At 36.8% G+C, this 27199-nt stretch overlaps 1 protein-coding gene across 1 annotated transcript in view; it reads left to right on the forward strand.

Moving 5' to 3' along the window:
• Positions 1–27199, forward strand: part of LOC136038731 (alcohol dehydrogenase class-3-like) — a 74463-nt gene that overhangs the window by 5210 nt on the left and 42054 nt on the right. Inside the window, exons 2-7 of the mRNA XM_065722077.1 lie at positions 663–906; positions 2119–2216; positions 10947–11069; positions 11648–11864; positions 13229–13359; positions 18391–18526. Coding sequence (XP_065578149.1) covers positions 663–906; positions 2119–2216; positions 10947–11069; positions 11648–11864; positions 13229–13359; positions 18391–18526 — 949 coding nt within the window. The remainder of the gene's footprint in view (positions 1–662; positions 907–2118; positions 2217–10946; positions 11070–11647; positions 11865–13228; positions 13360–18390; positions 18527–27199) is intronic.

A 27199-nucleotide genomic window follows, 5' to 3' on the forward strand; every position in this document is an offset into this window, starting at 1 on the left:
ACGAAAGAAAAATTATGTTGGCTAGGTCATGCTCTGCTGATGAAGGATGAAAGATTGCCAAATATTGTGCTTTTTTGCCATTAATCCTAAGATCAAACAAAACGCTTTTTTTCTATAAATGGGGTGGGTAGAGCTCATAAGAAAAGAGCATTTAATGGAAATTGAACTTCATAGGAGAGGGGTACAGAGGAAAACATTGAACAGATTGTGGGATGTTGGCCTGGAGGGCTTGATGCTGCAACAAGTTTTTAATAATTGCAGTAATAGACCTTAAATGTAAGTTTTGTATATATTTAGCAGGTTTTTTGTTTGTGTTGATTCAAATTTTTTAACCAACTGATTAAGTCTTTTACATATTTAATAGTTATTCTTGTATTTATTTTAATATAGGAGAGAATAAACGGAAAATATATCAAAGGAAATGGTAAGAAGAAATAGCTGAAAAGATGATACAGAATTTCTTAGAGAAAGCATTCTGAACAAACAAAGTGGTTAACCACTGTTAATTTGAAAAGTGCACATAAAAAATAGAACTAACTTAAATTGTCCCCTTATTGCAAATACCTAGATTCTTAAGCATCTTTTTAGCTGAGTATATCATTTATGTTTGAAATTAAAAGTATTCCAACTTAAATATTGTGCTTTTTATGATTTTTAACTAGGTGATAACCTGTAAAGCAGCTGTTGCTTGGAAAGCAAAAGAACCTCTCTCAATTGAAACAGTTGAGGTTGCACCACCAAGTAAAGGTGAAGTTAGAATTAAAATACTGGCAACAGGTGTATGCCATACAGATGCATATACTTTAGATGGTTGCGACCCAGAAGGTATCTTTCCTGTTATCCTTGGACATGAAGGAGGAGGAATTGTTGAGAGTGTAGGAGAGGGTGTTACCTCATTTCAAGCAGGTAGGATATTTTACTAGACTTAGTGTTTATAGTGCTGATTTTGCATACTTAGGGTGTTTTGAAGCAACAAGAGAGGTTTATTTGACACTCTTATCATCCTTATGAAAATATTTTTGTTTTGTTCTTTTTTTTCTTGTTCTCTCTTGATAACATAGCCTTTAATTTCTATATACCACTCCCCCTTTGTGTTTTCAGCTGTCCTAATGCATGACTGTATAAGCTAAATGTTATGTTGCTTTTTGACTAATGTACTTGCACACTGGGTAGGGAAAACTCAAAATTTAGTGCTGAAAAAGCTCTTATAAATTCCTGTCTGGGTTTAGAGGCAAGAACCAGCTCTTGTCCCTGTCCCATAAACTACTCCTTGACTAACTTTTGAGGTCCAGGCCTGCATAGAATTTTTTACATGAACATGTTCACATGTATAAACTGATCCAACATTCTTGTTCTTTTAAGTTGACTTTGATAATGGCTGGTTCCACCATAAACTTAATCTCAGCTGTTAACTGCCCTGACCTACTATAAGAAAAATAAAAGCTTTCAGCATATTTCTTTTGTGAAAGTCAACAACTTTCTTAACAAGATCAAGGGAAGTTTTAACCTTTGCACATATATCAATTAGTACAGAAATGGAGGTTGTATTTTCAATTTATTACATGTCTCCTAGTTGTTTTGCATTTAATAGTTATTTTAGATCTTATGTTTAGAGTAGGGCCAGATTACTTTTTAGTACCAAGTTTAAAAATAAAGACATAAAATTCCCTTATTTCCCTTTTAAATTTAAACTCTATTTCTTGAAACGCATCCATGTAATATATTCAGCATACAGAACATAAGGCATCAGAAAAGAGAGAGATATTGTAGACTTGCACTTGAAATTTAATCTGTTGACAAGATTGCTCTCTGCTCCTGCCTAATAAGAAAGTATGTATTTAACTTTATTTTCAACCTTCCCAGAGTGCTATCTGGGTGTAGATGGTCTGTTGATTTCTGTAAAAAAACATATTTTGTTTCAAGCCCATAAAAAAGTAATTAGACTGCCTACAGATGGATGGCAATAAAGAATCGTCTAATATTTTACCTGATCTGGTTATTGGTAAATTGAATTCTAATTGATTGATGGTTTTGTTGACTGTATTTTATTGTCTAAAGAATTTTGTAGCCATGAAGAATAGCCTGGCACTTGAATTTAATGTTAACTTTCAATTTTAGGTGACCATGTCATACCTTTATACATACCTCAGTGCTATGAATGTAAATTTTGCAAGAATCCAAAAACAAATCTTTGCCAGAAAGTTCGTGTAACACAGGTAGTTTATTTTTCTTAAATGTAGGCTTTATCTGTAGCAATCCAGCCAGCAAAGACCAACCATGATGAGGTTATAGAGAAACTCAATATGTGTCAGTTTGACATCTGTAAATTTTAGCTATTCTGAGAGTTAATTGACTATTATTGTTTGTTTTTTTTGGTGCTAGTGCCTAATCTACAAATAAATTTTTAGCTTTTTTACTAAACAGATAGCTTTAGCTTTGCAATTTTTTTCATTTTTTTATGATGTTGTCAATAGACCTCTTGAAAGGAGTATTTGAATTTTATATCATTTAAATAGATTGAAATTTTACTTACTAAATACAAACTAAATTTTGAATTTTGCTTTCTTTTACCTTAAAAGCTACTTTAGGTGTCTGTATTACTTTATGATAGTTTGGGGGGCTACTGTATTGACCAGACGATTTTTGACTAAATTCTATAGCAGTAAAAATTTGCAGAGGTGCCCTAATTCAAAAGTTAGAAAATCAGTCATTTCTTTTTCAGCAAAATCTTTTTCTCTTTTTTACAGCAAAATCATTGCTGTAGGTGTCTTCACAACTTCGTGACAGTTTGGTGGGTCAATGGGTTCACCACGGGAATTTTGTCTGAAGTTTATAGCCCTTAAAATTTCTTGATAGGCCTAAATCAAAGTTAGAAAATTAGTTATTTTTGGTCAGTTGAAGTTTTCAAGGTTAAATAAAAACCTGTTTTAATCTTAATTTAGTGTGAAGTCCTTCTGAACTAGTAAGAAAAAAATTTATTGTAAAAGTAAAATTTTAGGAAATCTTTCAGTTACAATGTTGTATTTTCTTTTTCATGAAGTATAACATCAATTGATGTAACAGTACTGTCTTACAAGAGGCATTTGAATAACCTTAGTTCAGAAAGGTTGCAGTCCTAGACCTATCTTTTTTAGTCAAAAAGCTAGAATTTATAAAGATTAAATATGAAATAGTCCAAAAGTGATCTTAGAGCTGCCTCACTCATAGGCTAGCAAAAATATGTGAGTAAGTCTGTGAGTTAAATTTATGTGTATTTAATTCCTCTGACAAACTGTGTATATAGTTTATAACTTGCTATAGTTGTGTAAATTATTAATATATGAATTATAAGATATTTGAGTTGTTTCATTAACTTTTGTTAATTTATCTGTTAAATCAATAAATTAAGTAGAATAGTTTGGCTCTTAATCAAAAATAATTGAGTTTTAGAACATGTTAAAAACCCAAATTGAGGTAAGGCAAGATTATAACAAATGACCCCTGGGCCCTGAGTATTCTAGGAGAGGTTTAGATGACCATAGCGGAAGATTAATAAAAAAAAAACAAAAAACATTGTGATGTGGCAGAGTGTATCCTGTTACGGTTTCCTCTTGTAGCTTAGCGCTCCAACAATGTAGTTCCAGGGTGGCACCTCAACCCTTTTCCTGTTCAATTGACTTCCTTTTAACCTTGTGGACATGGAACTTTCTGTGGAAACCTGTCCATTTCACATCCATTTTCTAACCTGAAATAGCCTTATTTTTCTTAGAGAAGTGTTTGTTTTAACATACATATTTCGTTCTCCTGTTCGAACCCTAGTTTTATTTTCGACTCCCTTTGCTGCCAGCAATGAACCCAATATTGTCAGATTATAATAGTATTTATAAATGCTGGTATCCTATGACCTCATTAAAATTTCTTTTACCCAAAATTGGAAAAACCACCTGTTACCTCCAGAACTATACTTATATTAGCCAAAGAGCCTTATAGTCAACAGCAAAAAAGAAGTTAAAAACCATAGCGTATACTCTTTTGGAGGTTCGTAGAAGAAACATTTTGCCCCCATACCTCCAACACTGAATAGTGTGTTGACTACAACACTGAATGACCCATTTTTCGGAGCTAAAGGATTAGCGTTTGATTGGGAGCTACAGACCCTTACCAATTACATAAAAGAATATTGTAAACAAGCCAAGTTTTGACATGTAAATAAATGAAACATCATGGTAAAAATAGAAATGTATGGATAGCGAATGTGTCACGTAATGTTTCATGATCATTTCAACACTAAATGTAATGTTATTACCCTCCTCTTTTCAAAAATACCTGGTATTTATTAAAAGTAGTTACGAATTACTTATTAAAAAGTATATTTATTGTTGGTAGATAAATACATACAGATCAGAGGCAACGCTAAAAAAACTAACAAAAACATTGTAAAGTTATGCCCTGGAGGCATATTTGGTTTTTATGGAAGGGATGCTCGTATAAACTTGAGATAGGGCGCATTTGAATGGAAATTGAAAGTTCTAGTTCACTTTTTATGAGTCAAAAGAGATTGAGGGGCAACTAGTCCCTCCACGCCTTTTTCTCCCCAAACCCATTCATTCAAATTTTGAGATAGCCATTTTTCTTAAAAATAGTTCAAAAGTCAGATAACAAAAACTCCGGTGTCGACACAACCCCCCAGGGCCCGGGGGCAGGTGTTTTAATTTGTGTCTGTGAAGCACATACGGTTCCTATGAAAGTACGGTTCCTATGAAAGGGATGCTCGTATAAACTTCAGAGAGGGCTCATTTGATAGGAAACTGAAAGTTCTATTCATTTATGAAGAAGCAAAAGAGATCCGAGGGCAAATAGCCCCTCAATGCCCTTTTTTCCAAAACTCATCCGATTAAAATTTTGAGATAGATATTTTGTTAAAAATAGTTTAAAGGTCAGATAAGAAAAACTCCGGTGTCAACGCAACCCTCCAGGGCCTGGGGCAGGCGTTTTAAGTTACGCTCTGGGGGCATATATGATTCTTGTGGAAGAGATGCTCGCATAAACTTAAGAGAGGGCTCATTTGATTGGGAATTGAAAGTTCTAGTTTACTTTTTAAGAGTCAAAAGAGATCCGAGGGTAACTAGCCCTCCCCCCTAGCCCTTTTTCCCCAAGCCTATCCGATACAAATTTTGAGGTCGCCATTTTTTTTTAAATAGTTTAAACATCAGATACCAAAACTCTGGGGTCAACAGAAAACCCCCCAGAGCTTGGGGGCAAGTGTTTTAAGATATGCTCCGGAGGCGTATTAAGTTTTTATATAAGGGGTGGTCGTATAAACTTTGAAGATGATTCATTTGATTAGAAATTGACAATTTTAGCTTACTTTTTAAGTGTCAAAATAGATCCGACCGCAGCTACCCTCCCCCCCCCCGTCTCCCTAGTCCTTTTTTGCCCAAATACATCTGATAACAAAACTCAGGGGTCGACACAACCCCCCCCCCAGAGCCCGGGGCAAGTGTTTTAAATTATGCCCCGGATGCGTATAAGTATTTTATGTAGTCATTTTATGTGGTCATATAAGCTTCGAAGGTGGTTCATTTGATTGGATATTGAAAGTTATAGTTACCTTTGTATGAGTAAAAAGATAACGGAGGGCATCTGCCCCCCCCCCCCTGACACAAACACCCTCTTTTCCCCAAATGTATCAAATGAAAATTTTGAGTAGTCCAACTGTTTGTTTGAAATGGTCCAACGATAAGATAACAAGAACATCGTTTTCAACATACCCCCTCCCTGAGCCAGTGGAAGGGTGGTAATGCCGCGAGGGCATATGAGGTGTTTATAGAATAGGTGGTCGTATAAACTTTGGAGGGGGCTCAAATGATTTGAAATTGAAAGTTCTAATTTGCCTCTTAAGAGTCAAAAGAGATCCGACGGTGACTAGCCCTCCCTCCCTCCCAACCTTCTTTTCCCCAAATGCGTCCAATTGAATGTTTTATGTAGCCATTTTCTTCAAAATATACCAAAGGTGATATAACAAAAACTCCATGGATAAAACAGCCCCCCCCCTCTCGGAATCCGGGGGCAAGTGTTGTAAAATATGCCCTGGGGGCATATAAGTTTTTATGGAAAGGATGGTCGTATAAACTTTGGAGAGGGCTTATTCGATTGTTAATCAGAATTTCTAGTGCCCTTTCCAAGAGTCAAAAGTGATCGGAGGGCAACTAGCCCCCCCCCCTAAAGCCCTTTTTTTCCCAAAATGCACCCAATCAAAATTTTGAGATAGCTATTTTGTTCAAAATAATTTAAAGATCGAATAAAAAAAATCTGGGTCAACACATCCTGCCAGAGCCCGGGGGCAAGTGTTGTAAGCTATGCACCGAGGTTGTATAAGGTTAAATGTAAAGGGTGGTCGTGTAAACTTCAGAGATTGCTCATTTGATTGTAAATTAAAAGTTCTAGTTACCTTTTTAAGAGTCATCAAAAGTGATCGAAGGGTATCTACCCCTTCCTGCACGCATTTTTCCCCAAATACATCCGATAAAAATTTTGAGATGCCATTTTTTTCAAAATGATCCAAAATTTAAATTACTATAAATTAGGTGTAGAGAAATTGTCCATAGCACCCGGGACAAGAATTGTAACCTATGTAAGTTGTAAGTTCTAAAGAATCGAAAGTGCTCAAAAAGTAACAAGACCCCCCCCCCTTTTTTTGCCTTTTTCTCGAAATGCATCTTATCAAAATTTTGAAATAACTATTTTGTTCAAAATAGTCCAAAATTCAAGTTACTATAACCTACGGGTTGAGAAATCTTCCCTTGCCCTCTGGGCAAGGATTGTAACTTATGTAATTTTCCAATTATTAGAATATAAGGTTCTGTGTAAGGGATGGTCGTATTAAATTTGGAGGGGGCTCATTCGATCGGAAATTGAAGCTTCTAGCTCTTTTTGAATAGTCAAGTGTGAGCAATGGCCAACTAGCCCACGCCCCACGTTCCCAAAGAGCATCCGGTCAAAATTTGGAAATAGCCATTTCGTTCAAAATAGTTCAAAGACCAAATAACTATCCTTCCGGGGTCAACCCCATCTCCCGGCCTCAGAGAAATGGCTCTGAGCTACGGAACTCAATCATTGCTACTTTTATACTCGGTTTACTTTGATGCTTGGATTTAGTGATTTACGTATTAACTTCGATTTACTGTGCAAGGGCTATAAGTTGCTTATTGTTACTTTGTTTACTTTGATGCCTTGCTAACTGTGATCCTTTTTTTACTTTGATGCTTTGGTACTTTGATATTATTACTTTAATACTAGCTTTGATACTTCGATGAAACTTAGATGTTGAAAAAAAAATCTTGTTTTGAAATAAGGAGTTTTTAAAAGCTTTAAATTTTTTGCAAAAAAAAAACAAACAAAAATTAATTAAAAAAAACTTTACGAAAGTTTTTTTTTCACCAATTCTTTCCGAAAGAATTGGGGTTATGTACTTCTAAAGAATGGTGTCTTCACTACAAACAAGAGTATGACTGCTGTCCGTTTCCCAAACGGTTAAAGTATCACTCTCTTACTTAAATAACCAGTTCTCTTACTTAGAATTATCATTCTCTTACTTAAGTGGCTACAAAGTTTTGCAAAATTAGTTTACCTTTTTTTTATTATAATAATTGGGAGAACAGGATTCAAAGACAAGTGAGAAAAACGAATTATAATCCAAATATTTTCTTTTGTACTTATTACAACATTGAGAATAAACATAAAAATTACAGTAAAATTAAATTAAATTTTGAACTGATGAGCTTTCAGCAATTAATAGCATTATATATCAAATATTTAGTTTATTTTTATGAGTTCTATCCAAGAATGTTCAAGGTACTACAAACAAGAGCTTGGATACTCCTTTCTTCCCTGACACTGAAAACGAATTATATTACAAATATGTTCTTTTCCAGTTATTGCAGCATTGAAAATTTAAATAAAATTACAGTGAAATAAAATCTTGAAAGTATATTTGTGGTTTTATCGTCAAAACAGTTTATTAGCTCTTAAATTTGTACCACCACAGGGATATCAAGTTTTTTCCAGTTGGGAGCTCTTAGAAAAGAACAATGTTGCCTCTTTGTAATTTTTTTTTACCTCCTCTGACCACTTTGCTTAGAAGAAGTGGTCGTAGAAACTTAGGGGAAGGCTCATTCAATTGGGAATTGAGAGTTTTAGTGCCACTTGTAAAAATTAAAGTGGCTGGATTAAAGTATTTTGTGGTTTTTCCCAAAAAGATAACTTTTTTTTATTTTTACTCAGTTATGACGTCATAATGTCATGCTAAATTCCTAGTATATCAGTCTTTGCTGGCTTTGGAGTTATGTCGCCAAATTTTATTAAAAAACGACGCACCTGAACTATCAGCTATAACTTTTGCAATATTCTATTTATTATCTGCTCGAAGAGATATTCTGCCTAAACAAAAGTAACTAATTGTCAGATTTTAAGGCCCGTTTTGGTCAGTATAGTAATTAGTCTTATCTGGTGGATAACGGTGATAGGCATCCTTCATTTTTGGGCTGTAACATAAATAAGACGAATAGCGCTCATAAGGCTAAAGTACGTAGAACATTGTCCTATTGTTGTTATTGATCTTTGTCCCCGGTTACAGGTCCGGTGCGGCTTTTGGTTTGGAAGAAGGTCTCTTATCTACTTCATATTTTTCTTTTCAACTGCTCAAATGCTTTAGACATAAAAAATGGTCTTATCGCCCAAGAAAAAAAAAGAGTGTAATTGTCTGTTTAGTCCTTAGAAGTTTCATTAGATAATATTGAACGACAAAACGTATCGAAAGAAGTATATGGCTAATGGATAGCAACGTATGTTATCAAAACCTTATTATTCGAAGGGTCATTATAAGACAGTATAAGTTTCATGACTAGAGTTTCCGGGCCTCTTCCGCACACTGATTGTCATCGAATGTTATTTTTATTCAGCATTAGGTATCAAGGAGGCACACTCGTGCCTCTATAAAGAGGCGACACACGACAATGTTAAGCGATCTTCGGTTCCAGTGGTCGCAGACGGATGGGGAGGGATGCATTTCGTAGCCCGAGCTCCAACTAAGAAACCTGCAAAATTTCATCCCCCTCCAACTTTTTCTTCATGGGAAAAATCTGGCCGAAAGTTTCGACCTGTCAACCCAAGCCCCCCTTTAACGTTGTCCGATCGGGCTGAAATTCACAAGTTAAGGTCCCCTAGGGCCCAGGAGCTTATCCGCGAAATTTCAGCTTGATCCGATAACTCCTTCCCTGTTTTCCAGAAACCACGCATAGCCACTTAAAATTCATTTACTTTTTTTTCCTAGACGCCTACAGGTCACATCCGACATCGGATCTGGGTGTACGAAGACTCATTCGATGCGGAATTCTCCGAGTAAGTGCCCATGAAAGTTTCGTAGGAAAATCTTAACCCCCCGAAAGTTTCGACCCTCCAACCCCCCCCCCCCACCCCTTTTAACGTTGTCCGATCGGGCTGAAATTCACAAGTTAAGGTCCCCTACGGCCCAGGAGGTTATCCGCGAAATTTCAGCTTGATCCGATAACTCCTTCCCTGTTTTCCAGAAACCACCCATTAGCTATTTAATTAACGGATTTCTCTCCATAAGAGCCCATGTTAATTTGAAATTTTTAAAAGCTATTGAGAAGTTATATTTACGCACATGCAAGTTATTAGCTCAGTTGGTAGAGCGTGAGACTTTTAATCCTCGGGTCAAGGGTTCAAATCCCTTACGGGCGGTTTTTTTTCACAACATCAAAAAAATTTTGATAACACCTGGACAGCTTATCATTTGAGAGATAACAGAATATTAGCTTCTTATGAGCAAAAGAAACATTTCGGTCATTCTATCTATTTTTTTTCTATTTTATACAATGATTTAAAAGCGGGGGGGGGGAGGGGGGGGGTTCCTCTCCTAATTCCTGTACGAGGAGTACTCCTGTACGAGGAGTACAGGAATTATTAAATTACATCCACCATGGATTGTAGAAAAACGTACAGAAATAATATGAAAAAAACTTCGTTTTCTTAAAGAGTTAAAGAGGCTGCGTCCCAAAGTCGAACCTTAAAACGTACAGGAATTAGAAGAGGCAGTTGGGGGGCTGCCGCCCCCCAAACCCCCAGCTTTTAAAGACTCTTTTGTACAGGTTTTTTGTTTTTTTGCTAACCCCCCGCTCTTGGCTTCGGAAAGGCCCTCTTTTAATTAAAAAATAATTGAAATGAATGAATAATGGAATAACTTCGAAAAATGTTAAACACAAGAGGACAGGAGAACCATTGCGCCGAAAATAGTAATTAGTAACAATGAAGTCCCCCCACAAAAAAAACCTGTCCAAAAGAGTCTTTAAAAGCGGGGGGTTTGGGGGGCGGCAGCCCCCCAACTGCCTCTTCTAATTCCTGTACGTTTTAAGGTTCGACTTTGGGACGCAGCCTCTTTAACTCTTTAAGAAAACGAAGTTTTTTTCATATTATCTTCATAGAAAAGTTGCTAAATGCAATAGAAATCTTTCAATTTGAATTCGTTCAATTTGAGCTGATTTTGTCTATCCTTTTTTTTTATAAACTAGTGCGAGGATTTGTATAAAAACAGGCTACAGGCACTCTCACAACCTTAATCTACTCCTGGTGCTAAGCAACTATGTAGCAATCACCAACTCCTATTTCTGAGCTTTTGTTTTAGAGGAAATGCAGATAATTTGATGTTAATCTAATTTGATACTAACTTTTGTATACTAAGCTGGTCTTGCTGTTTACCAAGTTCTTGATAAATGCTGAAGTCAAGTCTGGAGGCTTTATTAAATCAGAATGCCGTAATAGTATTAGTTATAAGGCTTGCTGAAATTCTCGCCACAATCTCAGCTAACCTAGAGTCCGAGCTAACAAATTATCAGCGATTTTGCCATTAATGCTCACTCTGTTGTTTATAAAGACCCTTCTATTTTCAGGGAAAAGGTCTTATGCCTGATGGAACCACAAGATTTACATGCAATGGTCAAAAGCTGTTTCACTTTATGGGCTGCTCAACTTTCAGTGAATATACGGTTGTTGCTGAGATATCTCTTTGTAAAGTAAGTGACCAAATTCTCTCTCTCCCTCTGTATCTCTCTCATTTTTTATGAATGTACGATTTTTATTATCGTTCACTGTCTCCATTTGGTCAATTGGATAAAGTCCATAGTCGGCCTTTTCTCACTCTCAGCGTTGGCCTCGTAACTTTATCTTGCACTTGTTGGACTTGAACAAAACCTTTTTTTTCTTTTTTTTTCTTTTTTTTGTAAGGTTCAAAATCTTATTGAAAAACTGCTATCTACAAACAAGATACATGTCTAAAGCTTTATCATACAATATCTGTGCATGGGTCACTGGCTCTAAAATCCTGCTAGTGATCTAGTACGTGTTCTTAGTTATTGGGCACAGAGAAGTTACTGCTTTGCCTCCTCTTATGGATTGTTTTTGAGGAGTTTTGTAGGGAACAAAAAAACAAATTAGAAAAATGCATAAAATGCAAAAACAATTCTCCAAAACGAGTTACAATGGAGGTTTTGCACTAGTAGTTTCCCCTCCCCCGTCCTCTGGTGAAATGCGGGTTTTGCCCTTGCCCATGTGTCAGTAATTTTGAAGAAAAATGATTTACATTACCTTTTAGGTGAGTTCTAAGGCACCACTTGACAAAGTCTGCCTCCTTGGCTGTGGCATTTCTACTGGTTATGGAGCTGCCCTAAATACAGCCAAAGTAGAACCAGGATCAACTGTTGCCATTTGGGGACTCGGTGGTGTTGGACTGGCTGTTGCCATGGGGTGCAGAGCAGCCGGTGCGAAAAGGATAATTGGCGTTGATATTAATAAGGATAAGTTTGAGCAAGGTAATTATTATATCAACCACCAGGATAATCCTTAAAATGATAGCTTCATTGTATTACCGCTTGTGATTTGGATACACTTCCCTTTTGGGGTAATCCCCCCTGAAATCCATCATCATATTCATTTAATAAGTGTTTTAATTAGTTCATATGACAAAGCAACTATCATCATGGCTTCCAGCTTGTAATCAAAAAATTGTTGGTGTTGCGGATCTTGTATTTAAAAGCAAATGAAGAAACAAAAACTGGGACACAGGGAACAAAAAAGTTATTTCCTATTTAAATTAAGAATCGAATAGATTTGGGCTATATTTATGACTTGACGGTTTCTCGTAGGCTTTGAACAAGCGAGAGCTGTAGCAGTAAGAATAAATCAAACATAGCATTGATGTGTGAGTTTAAACTTCTCATTTCTGCTGAAATGTAGACAAGCGATGATAAGGATGCAGTCCCAGAGTAACATAATTCCCTGAATTATTTTAGGTGGAAATCGATAACCAAATTTTGATTGAATATACATTACCCTACTGATTGTCCTTTTTAGACTAGCTTCGCAAACGGTTTTCGAGATTCCTCTCAGAAGTTTGAAAATGCCAGACACGACTTTTAGGCCTAGCACCAACGATGCGGAGAATTGAACCAATCATAATCTCTTGTGTTTTGATTATGAGCTTTGTTCAATACCACAGCTTAATTATTCAGTAATAATTATGTAGCTTATACACCTTATAGCTCAGTGTTGCTAAAATTTGGTAAATACTTTGAATTTAAATACAATATTTCTAAGCCAAATAAGAGTTTAATATGAACTTGGTCAGCTAGTGTAGGTTAAAGCTTTTTTGCTTCTTATTTAGTCACTTAAAAGATGAGTATTTGTTTTTTATAGTCTTCTAAGCTCTTTTACGGTAATGCACTATATTTTAGTTGAAAATAATTTTGCACATCAACTTTTTTTCAAGAGAAATATGTTTTATCAAAGGTTTTTCCTCTTGCACTAAGCAATTAAAAAGTGCTAAAACATCCCTTGCTGGCTCATGTTCAGGGAAAGGGGGAGAGACATGAAAACAACGGCTGGTTTATTTAAAAGGGTTAGGAAACTACAGGAGAATCGGAGAAATTTTATATTCATAAGAGCTGGTTCGACTCTGAAGGTGAATCCCTTTTTTTAATTTACTGGACCGACCTAAGCTCCACAAAAGAAGCAAGCGAAAGACAAGCCTTACTGAAGTTTGTTAAATCTATCAAGAAAAATGAATTTCCAATCAGCAAATGAACTCAAATAGTTGTAAAAAGTACTAATATTGGCCTAAATCATGATTATCAATTGTCCTTTTTCCAAGTTTTTTAGCTAAGAAATTCTCTTCTAGCCAAGGTTTTTGGGGTAACAGAATTTCTCAACCCAAAAGATCATGAGCGCCCAATTGAGCAAGTTTTGGTAGAAATCACAGACGGTGGAGTTGACTACAGTTTTGAATGTATTGGCAATGTCCATTGCATGGTAGTATCTTTTTCTACTTTTTGCTCTAATTTGTCTTTCCTTTTTTTTCTACGGTATATGATCACAAATAGCAGTTTGTGATAGCAGCTTATATGAGGTGTGGCTATAAAATAACTGGACTGATGCTTCCAATAAAGAACTAGCAAGTCGCCAAAAGAGGACGATTAGAAGATGTTCAGTCCGAAGCCTTCTCTTTCGAATGTTGCACCTCTCGTGTCTGTAAACAAATTATTCTGGCCGTGGCCTTCGTTTTTACAAGAGGTGGTGACTTTGTGTTGCCGGAAAAATGATAAATGTTAATAAAATATGCCCATTTTTGAAATAGGGAAGAAACACCACCTAAAAGTAATAGAATCCTAATGCCAATCGCAGCATCAGTTTCAGCGTATTCGAAAACCCCACTGTAGAGCTTTCAAGCTCCCATATGCAAAAATGTGGAATTTGTATTTTTTTTTTTTCCCCAGAAGAAAGATCACGGATAGGTGTTTCTCAGTGTTTCGCATCCATGATGCAAAATTCCACATTTTTGCAGATGGGAGCTTGAAAACTCTACAGTAGGGTTCTTGGATAAGTTGAATCTAATGGTTCCTGCTTCATTAATTGTGTTGCGAGAGCAACACTTTGGTTTTGTCCCGTTTTTTTCTTTTTTTTTTCTATGCCGCCGATCTCAGCTTATTCCTGGAAACTGGTGAGGGTCTAACCTGTGCGGTTTTTACGGAAAGTGTGGACCTCAGGCCGGATTGATGAATATGACATTACATTTTGGAAAGCTCCGTAGAACTCTTGCCTGGGGCCAAAAAGGATGGTTTTTGCTTGTCCTCGAGCCAGAGCCTATGGTGTGCGAAGTGAAGTGGAGTTATATAGCCTATGTCAGAGAGGAGTATCTGAAGTTGTGCAGCCAAGCTTTCGTTTCATCAAACCATGTTTCTGCTTTCGAGTGGAAAGCTCCGTTCTAGCAGGCAAGCAGGCAGGCACCAGTTTCAAATTGAAGATGGACTAAAATCTATAAGTGTTAAATATATGCGGTAGTTCCCCGGCCCCACAGCCAATATATCTTCTTTGAGTGATAAATAGAAAAATTTACAGGAACAAAAAAGTGCGATTTTCCCACGGGTCCGAAAGTGCTGCCATCTATTGTTTCTAGCCATTTCTGTTCGTGATTTCAGCTGACTTTACCATTCTTTTTTTTCTACTTGGGATTGCAATAGAGAAATGGTATCAGATATACCTCTTAAACTTTAAAAGTTCTCTCATTGCTAAAGAAATTAGAGCTTATCCTTTGCTCCTTTCTAAGTGGTGGTGTTAGAAAGTTGGCCTCCGGCAAAAAAGTCAACTTTTGAACTAAGACAGATAGAATTTTTTTTTTCAATGACAATCGATAGACCTTGATGAGCTGATCAAAGTATATGTCATCCATTTTTTGTTACAAAAATTCCTTCATGACATACACCAGTTTGAAAGTTTCAAGGGGTTGACAACTTCAGTGGTAAGGTACACACTTGAACCAAAAATAGGCCGATACCAATTGTGAGATATGTAGGGGACTTCCAAGCAACAGTCGATTATTAGCTTATAATCATCTTTGGCAATGAGGGGTTTGCAACTTTTGCTGATAGGTGTACCTATTATCTGTTTCTGGTGTAATTGATGGTAAGAACAACTTGGTTCCCGATTGTAAGACATGTAGGGGAGTTGTAAGTAATAATCGGCTGTTAGGCTACAATGACTTCAGCGACAAGGGGTTTGGAACTTTTGCTAGTTGGTATACCCATTATTTGTTTCCGGTGAACTTGGATGTATATCCCGGGAGAGGGACTTGTAAGTAAGAATCGGTTGCTAGAGGAGGCTCACGAGGGGCTACAAATTTGTGCAAATTGGTACACATCTATGGAATCAGGGACCCATAAATTTCCTGTAATGACTCGCCATCCAATAATAAGCGATCCTGGATGGCGAGTCATTACAGGAAATTTATGGGTCCCTGATGGTATTTTGATCCTGAAAAGTTACAGATAGCTTTAAAATACCAACTAGATTACATAAGATAATGTTCCAAGTTTCCATCCGTCACGATGTCTACGATTGAAAAGGATAAAGTTCAACCGGCTGCAAAGTGACATTTAGGGGCCTAGTAAGTAATAATCGGCTGTTAGGTTACAATCATTTTCAGAGATGAGGAGTTTGCAACTTTTGCTTGTTGGTGTACCCATTATTTGTGCCCGGTTGAACTTGATGTCTATCTCGGGAGAGGGACTTGTAAGTAAAAATCGGTTCACTTTAGGCTAGAAATTTGTCCAAATTGGTGCACATTGTATTCGATCCCTGTAAATCTGTCGGTAAGAAAGTTCATATCGATGGTCTATCAATCACTGTAACCTAGAATTAAGATGTTACGCAACGGGTACAAACGATAATACAAAACAATAAGGTAGTTTCGTAATAATTAATAGAATGTCATCTATGGTATTTTGATCCTGAAAAGCTCCGGATAGTTTTATAATTAATACCAACTAGATTATACAAGATATTGTTCCTAGTTTTCATCCGTTACGATGTCTACGATTGAAAAAGATAATGTTCAACTGGCTGCAAAGTCAATTTAGTCTTTCAATATTCTTTTGTTGTTGTTTTTTCAACGCTGGGGTGTGATCATGTGATTACTGATTGCGTTCTTCTTTGAACATACTGTTTTAAAAGCTTCGATAAGCTGACAACTTCAGCATTTAACCGATAGCGAAGAAACAAAACCAAAGTGTTGCTCTCGCAACACTTTAATCTCGCAAAGCCGGACAAAGGTTGCCGCAACACTTCACGTTGCCCAGGCAACGTAGGTCTAGTATTCTATTACTTAGCGTATTGAAAGCTTATGCGCCAACACAGTTAAAGCTACCGACCTCTACGACGGCTGATCTCAAGTGTATATTTGCTTTGCATATCTTGCATTTTGATATGGCAATGATTATCTCATCTTAAGACACACTCAAAATGGAAATCGATTCTTTTTGCCTTCCTGAGCAAAATTTATTGACAAAGCCATCCTCCGACCCTGTTTGCGTGTCGGCCTCACGGCCTGTTTTGTTAGTGTTGTGGACCATAACGCTGTTTCCGTAAATAATGGTATTCAAAGCAGTGCATTACAACAGAAAATCTAGCGGTGAAATATCGCGAGCAAGAATCAAATATCATGAGCAGGGTGAACAGCCACGTCACTGGTGAAGATGGCAGACTGCAAAGAAATAAAGGCAGCTGGTTACAGCCTCAAGTCAGTAGCTGCTACTCTAACTTCCAAAATAATTGTGCCAAGATTACAAGTTGCTCTGATCGCATGCGTTCTTTTAATTTTCACAGAATGAAAATCCTCGAGCTATATGATACTCTTTGTGCTATTATGATCACTTTGTGCTATTATGTTGTGTTAACTACTATTCCTTCTGCTAAGTCTCGCTGTTGTCGAAAGTTTGAAGTTTGTAGTGCTAAGTTCGTATCTGTATGTAAACCCTTTATGTGGTAATGCTCGATACTAATGTCTCCAGCTGTCCTGTGAGGGATGTATAAATGTATATTACATCGTCGTATCGACTTTGGAAATTATGGTTTTTGATTCTATTCCGGTGGGTGCCGTCCCTAGAATAAGCAGCAAGTTAAATAGCTTGCTGCAGATTTTTCTAATGAGAAATTTGATGCTTTTTGGTTGGATATGTCTGCTTCAAATCCTAAAAGTAGTTTCCTAAAAGTGCGGAAATGACAAGTCTTTAGAGGGTCGGAGGGGGGTGGACCTTCTTCCATTTATGATAATCTTTTTATTTCTGAGATTGGATCGATTATTTTCATTTTAATTTCTGTTTGCTTTAAGTTTGACTTAGCAAACTTATTTTTTGCTTGTTTTTAGGTTTTAGTATCGGTCTTTACTTTTATTTGAATTTTTCTTATGAACAATTTGTGCTGGTTTTTGTATTGACATAGCTTATTGTGTATTAGTTTAAATGTAGAAATATTTCCTAGGCTTTAAGCTTTTCTTATTTATATCTAAGAAGTTGAATTTAAATTTAGGCAAAATAGGAAATTCCGAGTTTTTGGTTATCTGTAGCTTTGCGCAATAAGTTTTTAATTGAGTAATTCAGGGTGAATACCGAAAGGGTTTTCAATCTTGCGGATCAAAAATCAGAATCTTTTATGGCATCGCATATAGCTGAAGCCATCCTAACTTCCATCCTATGAGTAGGCTACGTAGAAATATATAATATTGTTCTACCATTCTATGAGAGATATCTATTCAAATTTGGTTTTGTTTTAACTGTTAGTTCAACTAAATGTGTGTATAGAGCATTTGTAAAAAGGGTTATGTTATGTTGTCTTAAGTTCTAAAGAATTAATTATTAAAAGAAGAAATCTGCTTATACCCTTCGGCATAGCCTTTAGGGTGTTTAATTAATAGTCTAAATCATCTCATCTATCCATTTACATTTATTTGTGGATGTTATTGACTTTATAAGTGTTTTACTTACGATAAACAAAAATTGATCAACCGGCAGAAGTGAAGTTGAGATATGTCATAGCATTATATTAGCGACAGCCGATCAAATAAAAATAGGAACTCGACCAACCGGAGTAAAAAAAAATTCCCATTTTTAGGTGTCACAGTTCTCTGTAGACCCCTTCAGACTTTTTTTTTGGGGGGGGGGGTTGATCTAAGGTAATTTATTCTTTTCTACGCCCTTCTGTTTGGGTGTTTTTAAATACCCTTTTTTGAGCAGTAACATATATTATTTTGTGTTATGCTTTCATATTGTAGCCTACGTAAACTTTTCATTTTTTATTGATTCCAATTCTGTGTTTAAGTGCCAAAACCTTCCACTGTGCGACTGTTACTTCCTCAAATCTTGACATATCAAATAAGGGGTTTCTAAGTTGATCATAGGTTCTAAATTGATCAGAGTAGGGAAAAATCTTTGGTCCTGTTTGTCATATTTTGTATTATGAATGAAAGCTAAGAAAATGATTTAGTTGTGTAAATAATTATTTATTTTTCAGAGAGCAGCCTTAGAAGCATGCCACAAAGGCTGGGGAGTTTCTGTGATCATTGGTGTTGCAGGAGCTGGTCAAGAAATCTCTACTAAACCCTTTCAACTTGTAACAGGTCGAACTTGGAAAGGCACAGCTTTTGGAGGTACTTGTCTTTTTACTTTTTTTCCTCTTTCAAAATAAGCCAGATTATTGTTACGGCTGGTTTTGTAATAAAATTTTCTAAAAATAAACCTGAAGCTGACTAAAAGGATGTCTACTTGAAATATATTCGTTTTCTCACGCTGATCAGGCAACGAGTACTAAAAGGAACTTTAATTTAAAAGGTTTCGGAAACCTCATTTTCAAGAAGATATTTTAAGGTTACGCTAATGCCGTTAACTTAAAGAACATGCTGTTTCGGAAACCGCTCTGAATTACGTAGTCTCTCCCGACTGTTGAAAAAAAGATTCTAAAAATTCCAGACGTCATTAAAACTAATCGTTTGCAGATTTTTGTGATGTTTTAAGGTCTTGTTAGAATTTCTCTTTCTTCCTTTTTCTTTTTATACACTTGTGTATTTATATCTTTATTGGTAATAAGTTTATAATAATAAAATATCCTACCCATATATATATATATACTCATTATTTATTTGTTTGAAACCCGTCATACAAAAGGTAGAAGACGGAGCAGTAAAAGAAAACAAAATAATAAAACAATATAGACAACAAGTAAACAATTCGCAAAATATAAGACAGGCGAATATACGAAAGAAACCAGACTAAAAAAAAGACTTGTAAGTTAACGAGTATAATTTATGTAATATATGTGCGAAAAAAAAAAAATCAAGACGACGTGACATACTATATATGCTGCTGAACAATAACGTTATACAATCTTACAAGAATTGCATTAGTATTAAAAATTATCGAAAAACCCGTCACAAAAACACACAATAAGACGGAGCATAGGAAAAAGAAAAACACAATACATCACTGCTTAAAAATGTGGGACCAACCATTTAAATTCCCATTTATTTTTCTATTGTGTTTTGCTATCCGTCTGGTGACCTCAATGTCTGGGTCAGCAACCTTGAATTTCGCAATAGCGAACGAATTTCTATACCACGGAGGCAGATGAAGCAGATACTTGGCAAAGTGAAAGAACATAGGTCGGATTTTACTCTTCTCAGTTTTAGGTAGGAGTTTCCAGAAGTGTGCTGTGTAGAGGATATGGGGAAGGGCAAGAGCATTATGTAGACTTGCTAGAAGAGGTCGGTTGAATCGAAGTTGGAGCGTAAGCTGCTGAAATTCTACGTCTGATTTGTTCAAGAAGAAGTTTTCGGATGTGTCGGGTAGAAGAAGCATTGGGAGGACCTAGATCCATAAGGCGATCTATAGGTTGAACAGAGCTAGATCCAAGCGTGATGGTAGGGGCAGAGGAATCTGTTTTCCAGCTAAACATGACAATATCAGATTTGGAGGAGTTGAATTCAAGCCCAAATTTCTGATATTCCTCTTAAGGGAATATCAGGTTTTTTATGGCACTTGGTATTAATCAAGTGACATATAGCAATCGCAAATTATGTCGGTCTCTATGTCTGTCTGTCTGTCGGTCCCGGTTTTGCTACTTTAGGCACTTCTAGGTAAGCTAGGACGATGAAATTTGGCAAGCGTATGAGGGACCGGACCAGATTAAATTATAAATAGTCGTTTTCCCGATTTGACCATCTGGGGGGGAGTGGGGGGCCGGTTAATTCAGAAAAAAATAGAAAAAATGAAGTATTTTTAACTTATGAGCGGGTGATGGGATCTTAATGAAATTTGATGTTTGGAATGATATTGTGTCTCAGAGCTCTTATTTTAAATCCCGACCGGATCTGATGACATTGGGGGGAGTTGGAGGGGGGAAATCTAAAATCTTGGAAAACACTTAGAGTGGAGGGATCGGGATGAAACTGGATGGGAAAAATAAGCACTAGTCCCAGATACATGATTTACACAATCGGAACGGATCCGCTCTCTTTGGGGTAGTTGGGAGGGGGGGGGGGTAATTCTGAAAAATTAGAAAAAAGAGGTATTTTTAACTTACGAATGGGTGATCGGATCTCAATGAAATTTGATGTTTAGAAGGATATCGTGTCTTAGAGCTCTTATTTTAAATCCCGACCGGATCTGGTGACATTGGGGGGGGAGTTGGGAGGGGGAAACCTGAAACTTGGAAAACACTTAGAGTGGAGGGATCGGGATGAAACTTGGTGGGGAAAATAATCACGAGTCCTAGATACATGATTTATATAACCGAAACGGATCTGCTCTCTTTGGGGTAGTTGGGGGAGGGGTTAATTCTGAAAAATTAGAAAAAATGAGGTATTTTCAACTTACGAACGGGTGATCGGATCTCAATGAAATTTGATATTTAGAAGGATATCGTGTCTCAAAGCTCTTATTTTACATCCTGACCGGATCTGGTGACATTGGGGGAAGTTTGGGGTGGGGGAACCTAAAATCATGGAAAACGCTTAGATTGGAGGGATCGGGATGAAACTTGGTGGTAAAAATAAGTAAAAGTCTTACATACGTGATTTACATAATTGGAACGGATCCGCTCTATTGGGGGGGGGGGGGGTTAATTCTGAAAAATAAGAAAAATGACGTATTTTTAACTTACGAAGCGAGTTATCGGATCTTCATGTAACTTCATATTTAGAAGGACCTCGTAACTCAGATCTCTTATTTTAAATCTCAACCGGATCAAGCGTAATTGGAGGGGGCAGTTGGGGGGACCGGAAACCTTAGAAAATACTTAAAGCGGTGAGATCGGGATGAAACTGGATGGGAAGAATAGAAACCTGTCTAAGATACGTGACTGACATAACCAGTGCTCTCTTTGGTGGAATTGGGGGGGGGGTAATTTTGAAAATTGAGATATTTGTAACTTAAGAAAGTGTGACCAGATCTTAATGAAATTTGATATTTAGAAGGATCTTGTGCTTTAAAGTTCTAATTTTAAATTCCGACCAGATCCTTTGACATTGGAGGGGGAAACCGGAATCCTTGGATAACGTGAAAATTGGGGTATTTTTATCTTACGAATAGATGATCGGATCTTAATGAAATTTGATTTTTAGAAGGAATTCATTTCTCAGAGCTTGGTGCTTCTGGACGTGCTAGGACGATGAAAATTGGTAGGCGTGTCAGGGAGCTGCACAATTTGACTTGATAAAGTCGTTTTCCCAGATTCGACCATCTGGGGGGCTAAAGGGAGAGGAAAAATTTGAAAAAAATAGGTATTTATAACTTACGAGTGGTATTTATAACTTTTAGAAGGAATTCATTTCTCAGAGCTCTTATTTCAAATCCCGACCAGATCTTTTGACATTGGGGGGAGTTGGAGGGGGAAATCTTGGAAAAACACTTCGAGTGGAGGAATTGGGATGAAGCTTGGTGGATAGAATAAACAAATGTCCTTGATACGTCATTGACAGAATCGTACTGGATTCGCTCTCTTTGGGGGAGTTTGGGGGAGGGGTTCAGTGATTTGGTGAGTTTGGTGCTTCTGGACGTGCTAGGACGATGAAAATCGGTAGGCGTGTCAGGGAGCTGCACAATTTGACTTGATAAAGTCGTTTTCCCAGATTCGACCATCTGGGGGGCTGAAGGGAGAGGAAAAATTTGAAAAAATTAGGTATTTATAACTTACGAGTGGGTGATCGGATCTTAATGAATTTTGATATTTAGAAGGACATCGTGACTCAGAGCTCTTATTTTAAATCCTGACCAGCATTAAGCCTCATATTTTCCTTTTTAAATCAATCTATTGATTCATAGAATTTTGTTAGAGCTCATACCATATGATCTCTTGGCTCTTAGCTCTTCTCGCCTCGCCACAAGTGCCATATGAGCTCTTAGCTTTTTTTTTTTTTTTTTTTTTTTTTTTTTTTTTTTTTTTTTTTTTTTTTTTTTTTTTTTTTTTTTATGGTTATTCTATGATTGTGGGTTTGAACTAGTGAGTACTACTATTATTATTTTTCTTTCTTTCTGTTCTTTTTCTTTTTTTCGTATTTTGAAGAAAGTGGTTGTTTTCATTTATAATTCCTGTGCCATTCGCGCTATGCTCTTTGTCGGGAGTAGGTCACACTTATGTTGTAATCGTAAAAAACAAAAGAACCTGAAGGAATCAAAAAATTTCGGTGATACGTTAAAGAGCTCGACCAAGGCTTTGGATGTCTTATGCATATATATATATATATATATATATATATATATATATATATATATATATATATATATATATGGGGGGGCTTCGCGCCCCCCAAGCCCCCCCGCGCGCGTAAGTCGTTACGCGCCATATTAGTTACGCGCCATTGTAGTTGTGTCCCTGTGTCCCACCTGTGAATAGAGATAGATATAAATATATGTTTTTAACTACGTAAAACATGCGAATATACAACATTCTTCGCTGTCCCATTGTCTGTGCATATAAATAGATTGTCAGGTTTACTGACTCTTGAACATGCAACATATAATTGTCCATGGGAAAAACAATCCGTATTCAGATCTATACCTCATTATTCTAATGATGTGTCCCTGTGTCCCGGTCGTCATTTATATTCCCTGTGTCCCGGTCGTCATTTGTGTCCCGGTGTCCCAGTTTGTAATTTCTCTTTGAGTGTCCCGGTCGTCATTTATATTCCCTGTGTCCCGGTGTCCCGGTCGTCATTTGTGTCCCGGTGTCCCGGTCTGTAATTTCTATTCGAACAATCCCTGTGTCCCGGTCGTCATTTATATATCCCGCCTGTGCCCCCGGCGTCCCCGTTGTAGTTGTGTCCCGGTCGTCATTTATATTCCCTGTGTCCCGGTCGTGATTTGTGTCCGGGTGTCCCAGTCTGTAATTTCTCTTTGAGGTTCCCGGTCGTCACTTATATTCCCTCTGTCTCGGTCGTCATTTGTGTCCCGGTCTTTAATTTCTCTTTGAGTGTTTTTTCTTTTTAGTTTTTTTTTTAGTTTTTTACCTTTTTTCTTTTTTCAGTTTTCTTTTTCTTCTTTATTTTTCAGCGTCACTATGAAGTACATATCGACGAACCTTTGTTTTTTTAACTTAAATCTGGTAGGCATTGATGACCTTATCCAAGTCAAAATCCCAAACCCAATCATCATCGCTATCATTTTCAGTTTTGATATGTTTTGACTCTCGCTGTCCAGGTGGATTTTCATCTAACTGCGCGGTTTTGCGTTCTTTAGCCGCAAGCCTGTTTTCTTGCTGTTCTTGTGATTCTTCGGAACGCTTTCTTTTCTTGCTTTCTCTATCAGCAGCAAGTTTTTTGGCATAAACTCTTTGAGCAGCTTCCTCGGCTGTTGCCATTGTAGGTTCTTCAGTCATTTTACAATTAAACATTTTTCCGTGAACAAATGTCTTAAATACCGTTAATGACGTCACCGTCAAAGCAAAAATAACGACAACTAATTTCATGACGTCAGTCAACACAGAAACATGACGTCACCTGATCCACAGACAGACACACAGACAGACAACTTATTTTTATATATATAGATATATATATATATATATATATATATATATATATATATATATATATATATATATATATATATATCCTGGCCCTCGAAATGCAATACATCTGAATCCGAGGCTCCATCTTACGCAGTTGTACTCAAGAACTTACCTTGATCACCCAACACCCCGACCGCTCGTAAGTCCTTTGTCGATTCGGTGTGTTCAAATCCTTCTCAAATCATTGAACTACGTAAGAGTGAAGACGACTGGAAACTTATGGTTAAGTCTAGAGACACTGCTAAAGCTATCCTGACCACATAAAAGGCAAGCAACCCACGAGGAATGTGCCACTAAGGGCTCCAAACTTTATTAGGGTAGGGAAGAGAATTCCTGTCGAAATGGAAGAACAAGATGTGTTGCAGCTTATTCCCAGAGCTGGCAAAGCAGTCAGGATCGGAACTCAAGTTCATTGCTCCTTACATTGCTCCTTTCTGGAAGCTTTTACAGTTATAGATAAAAAGCACCTACGATCAATCTTCTTCGGATTTGCTAATTTTCTTTTACATTTGTCTCCTTGGACTAGAAACTCTAAAATTATCCATTTGTATATGCATGCAGGCCCAAATATTAGCATTAATAAATCTATATCCCGTTTTAAAAGAAATTTCCATCATCCTTGTTAATAAATTTTTTCGGAATAGTTCGTTCGTATTAATGTAATATATGTAATGAAGATTTTCCTTGTTATATATTTGAATTTTCGATGTGTGTTTGTGTCTTTTTTTTCCTTTTTATGGCACTTGGTATTAACCAAGTGACATATAGCAATCGCCAATTCTGTCTGTCTGTCTGTCGGTCCCAGTTTTGCTACTTTAGGCACTTCCAGGTCAGCTAGGATGATGAAATTCCGTTTTCCCAATTTGACCATCTGGGGGGAGTGGGGGGCCGGTTAATTCTGAAAAATAGAAAAAATGAAGTATTTTTAACTTATGAATGGGTGATGGGATCTTAATGAAATTTGATGTTTGGAATGATATTGTGTCTTAGAGCTCTTATTTTAAATCCCGACCGGATCTGGTGATATTGGGGGAGGGAGTTGGGAGGGGGAAACCTAAAACTTGGATTGGAGGGATCGGGATGAAACTTGGTGGGAAAAATAAACACAAGTGCTAGATACATTATTGACATAAACGGAACGGATCTGCTCTCTTTGGGATAGTTGGTGGGGGGGGTTATTTCTGAAAAATTAGAAAAAAATGAGGTATTTTTAACTTACGAACAGGTGATAGGATCTCAATGAAATTTGATATTTAGAAGGATATCGTGGCTCAGAGCTCTTATTTTAAACCCGACCAGATCTGGTGACATTGGGGGAGAGCTGGGAGGGGGACTTCTATCCCAATTTGACCATCTGGGGGGGAGTGGGGGCCGGTTAATTCGGAGAAAATAGAAAAAAAATGAAGTATTTTTAACTTATGAATGGGTGATGGGATCTTAATGAAATTTGATTTTTGGAATGATATTGTGTCTCAGAGCTCTTTTTTTAAATCCCGACCGGATCTGATGACATTGGGGGGAGTTGGAGGAGGGGAAACCTAAAATCTTGGAAAACACTTAGAGTGGAGGGATCGGGACGAAACTTGATGGGAAAAATAAGCACAAGTCCCAGATACATGATTGATATAATCGGAACGGATCCGCTCTCTTTGGGGTAGTTGGGGAGGGGGGGTAATTCTGAAAAATTAGAAAAAATGAGGTATTTTTTACTTACGAACGGGTGATCGGATCTCAATGAAATTGGATGTTTAGAAGGATATCGTGTCTTAGAGCTCTTATTTTAAATCCCGACCGGATCTGGTGACATTGGGGGGGGGAGTTGGGAGGGGGAAACCTAAAACTCGGAAAACACTTAGAGTGGAGGGATCGGGATGAAACTTGGTGGGAAAATAAACACAAGTGCTAGATACATTATTGTTATAAACGGAACGGATCTGCTCTCTTTGGGATAGTTGGGGGGGGGGGGGTTATTTCTGAAAAATTAGAAAAACTGAGGTATTTTTAACTTACGAACAGGTGATCGGATCTCAATGAAATTTGATATTTAGAAGGATATTGTGGCTCAGAGCTCTTATTTTAAACCCGACCAAATCTGGTGACATTGGGGGGGGAGTTGGGAGGGGGACACTTGTTTCTTTAATGATTTTTCCGTCTATTGTGCCTTTTTTGACGGGTAATAAATAATAATAATATATATGTTCATTATAACGAACTTTTAAATAAATATCAAAAGAATTATCTAGAAATACTTAAAGAAATTTTTAACTAATTTCGGAGGTTCGAGAAATGTTGTCACAGCGCTATTTATTTGAATTGTGTTTCTAATTGAGCGGATTTTTTAAAAAATTAGCCACATGGTAAAGATGAATTCTATAATTGTTTAGTTCATTCAGGTTTTTTGCAATGTGTTAATATTTGTGATTTGGTAAAATTTATAATATTTAGTTTACCTATTGTTGCTAAAGGGAGGGATATATTAATAGGATAAGCTTGTTTTGGTTTTACTTGGTTGTTTTACATTTGCTGTTTTTTTTGTTTTTTTTTCATAGGCATGTATTTTGGGGGTGATACCTGACGCGGGGATGCCATGGATGTTCTGTGGTAGCCACAACACTGTGCTGGGTAGAGAATTTAGAGTGGCGAAACCCTATATAGGCCAGTGTATTCTCCTGATGAGCCCTTATGTTGGGTGTTGCCTCTGAATTATTTGTCTATATTATTTTTTCTATTGTTTGGTAAATGACGACTTATACTTATTGACGACATGACTGCCTGTCCATGGATTATTCTTTATGGTTGATTGTGTGTGGCTATGCTGTTTGACCTATGTGATTGTATGGATGAGTAGGGTTAAGGCCTCATTCAAGTGCTTGTCTATATTAATCACTAATTTAGGAAAACAGTCTTCCTTTTCTCCTTCTGTCTTTTTTTTTTTTTTTTTTTTTTTTTTTTTTTTTTTTTTTTTTTTTTTTTTGTGTGTGTTTGTGCTGTAGCATTGGTGATTTCTCTTTTCATGATATATATATATATATATATATATATATATATATATATATATATATATATATATATATATATATATATATATATATATATATATATATATATATATGACAATCTGGAGAAGAAAGATTCCCTTACAGACTGGCTCGCCATCTATATTGCCAAAGTCATATAGCGCCATCCTTGTTCTATTCATTAATGTGCTGATATTTTCTCAGAACAAGCAGAAAAGGGGAAGTAACCCCCCGAAAGCGCCGTA

This window comes from Artemia franciscana, chromosome 18 (genome assembly GCF_032884065.1).
Source record: "Artemia franciscana chromosome 18, ASM3288406v1, whole genome shotgun sequence".
Lineage (NCBI taxonomy): Eukaryota > Metazoa > Arthropoda > Branchiopoda > Anostraca > Artemiidae > Artemia > Artemia franciscana.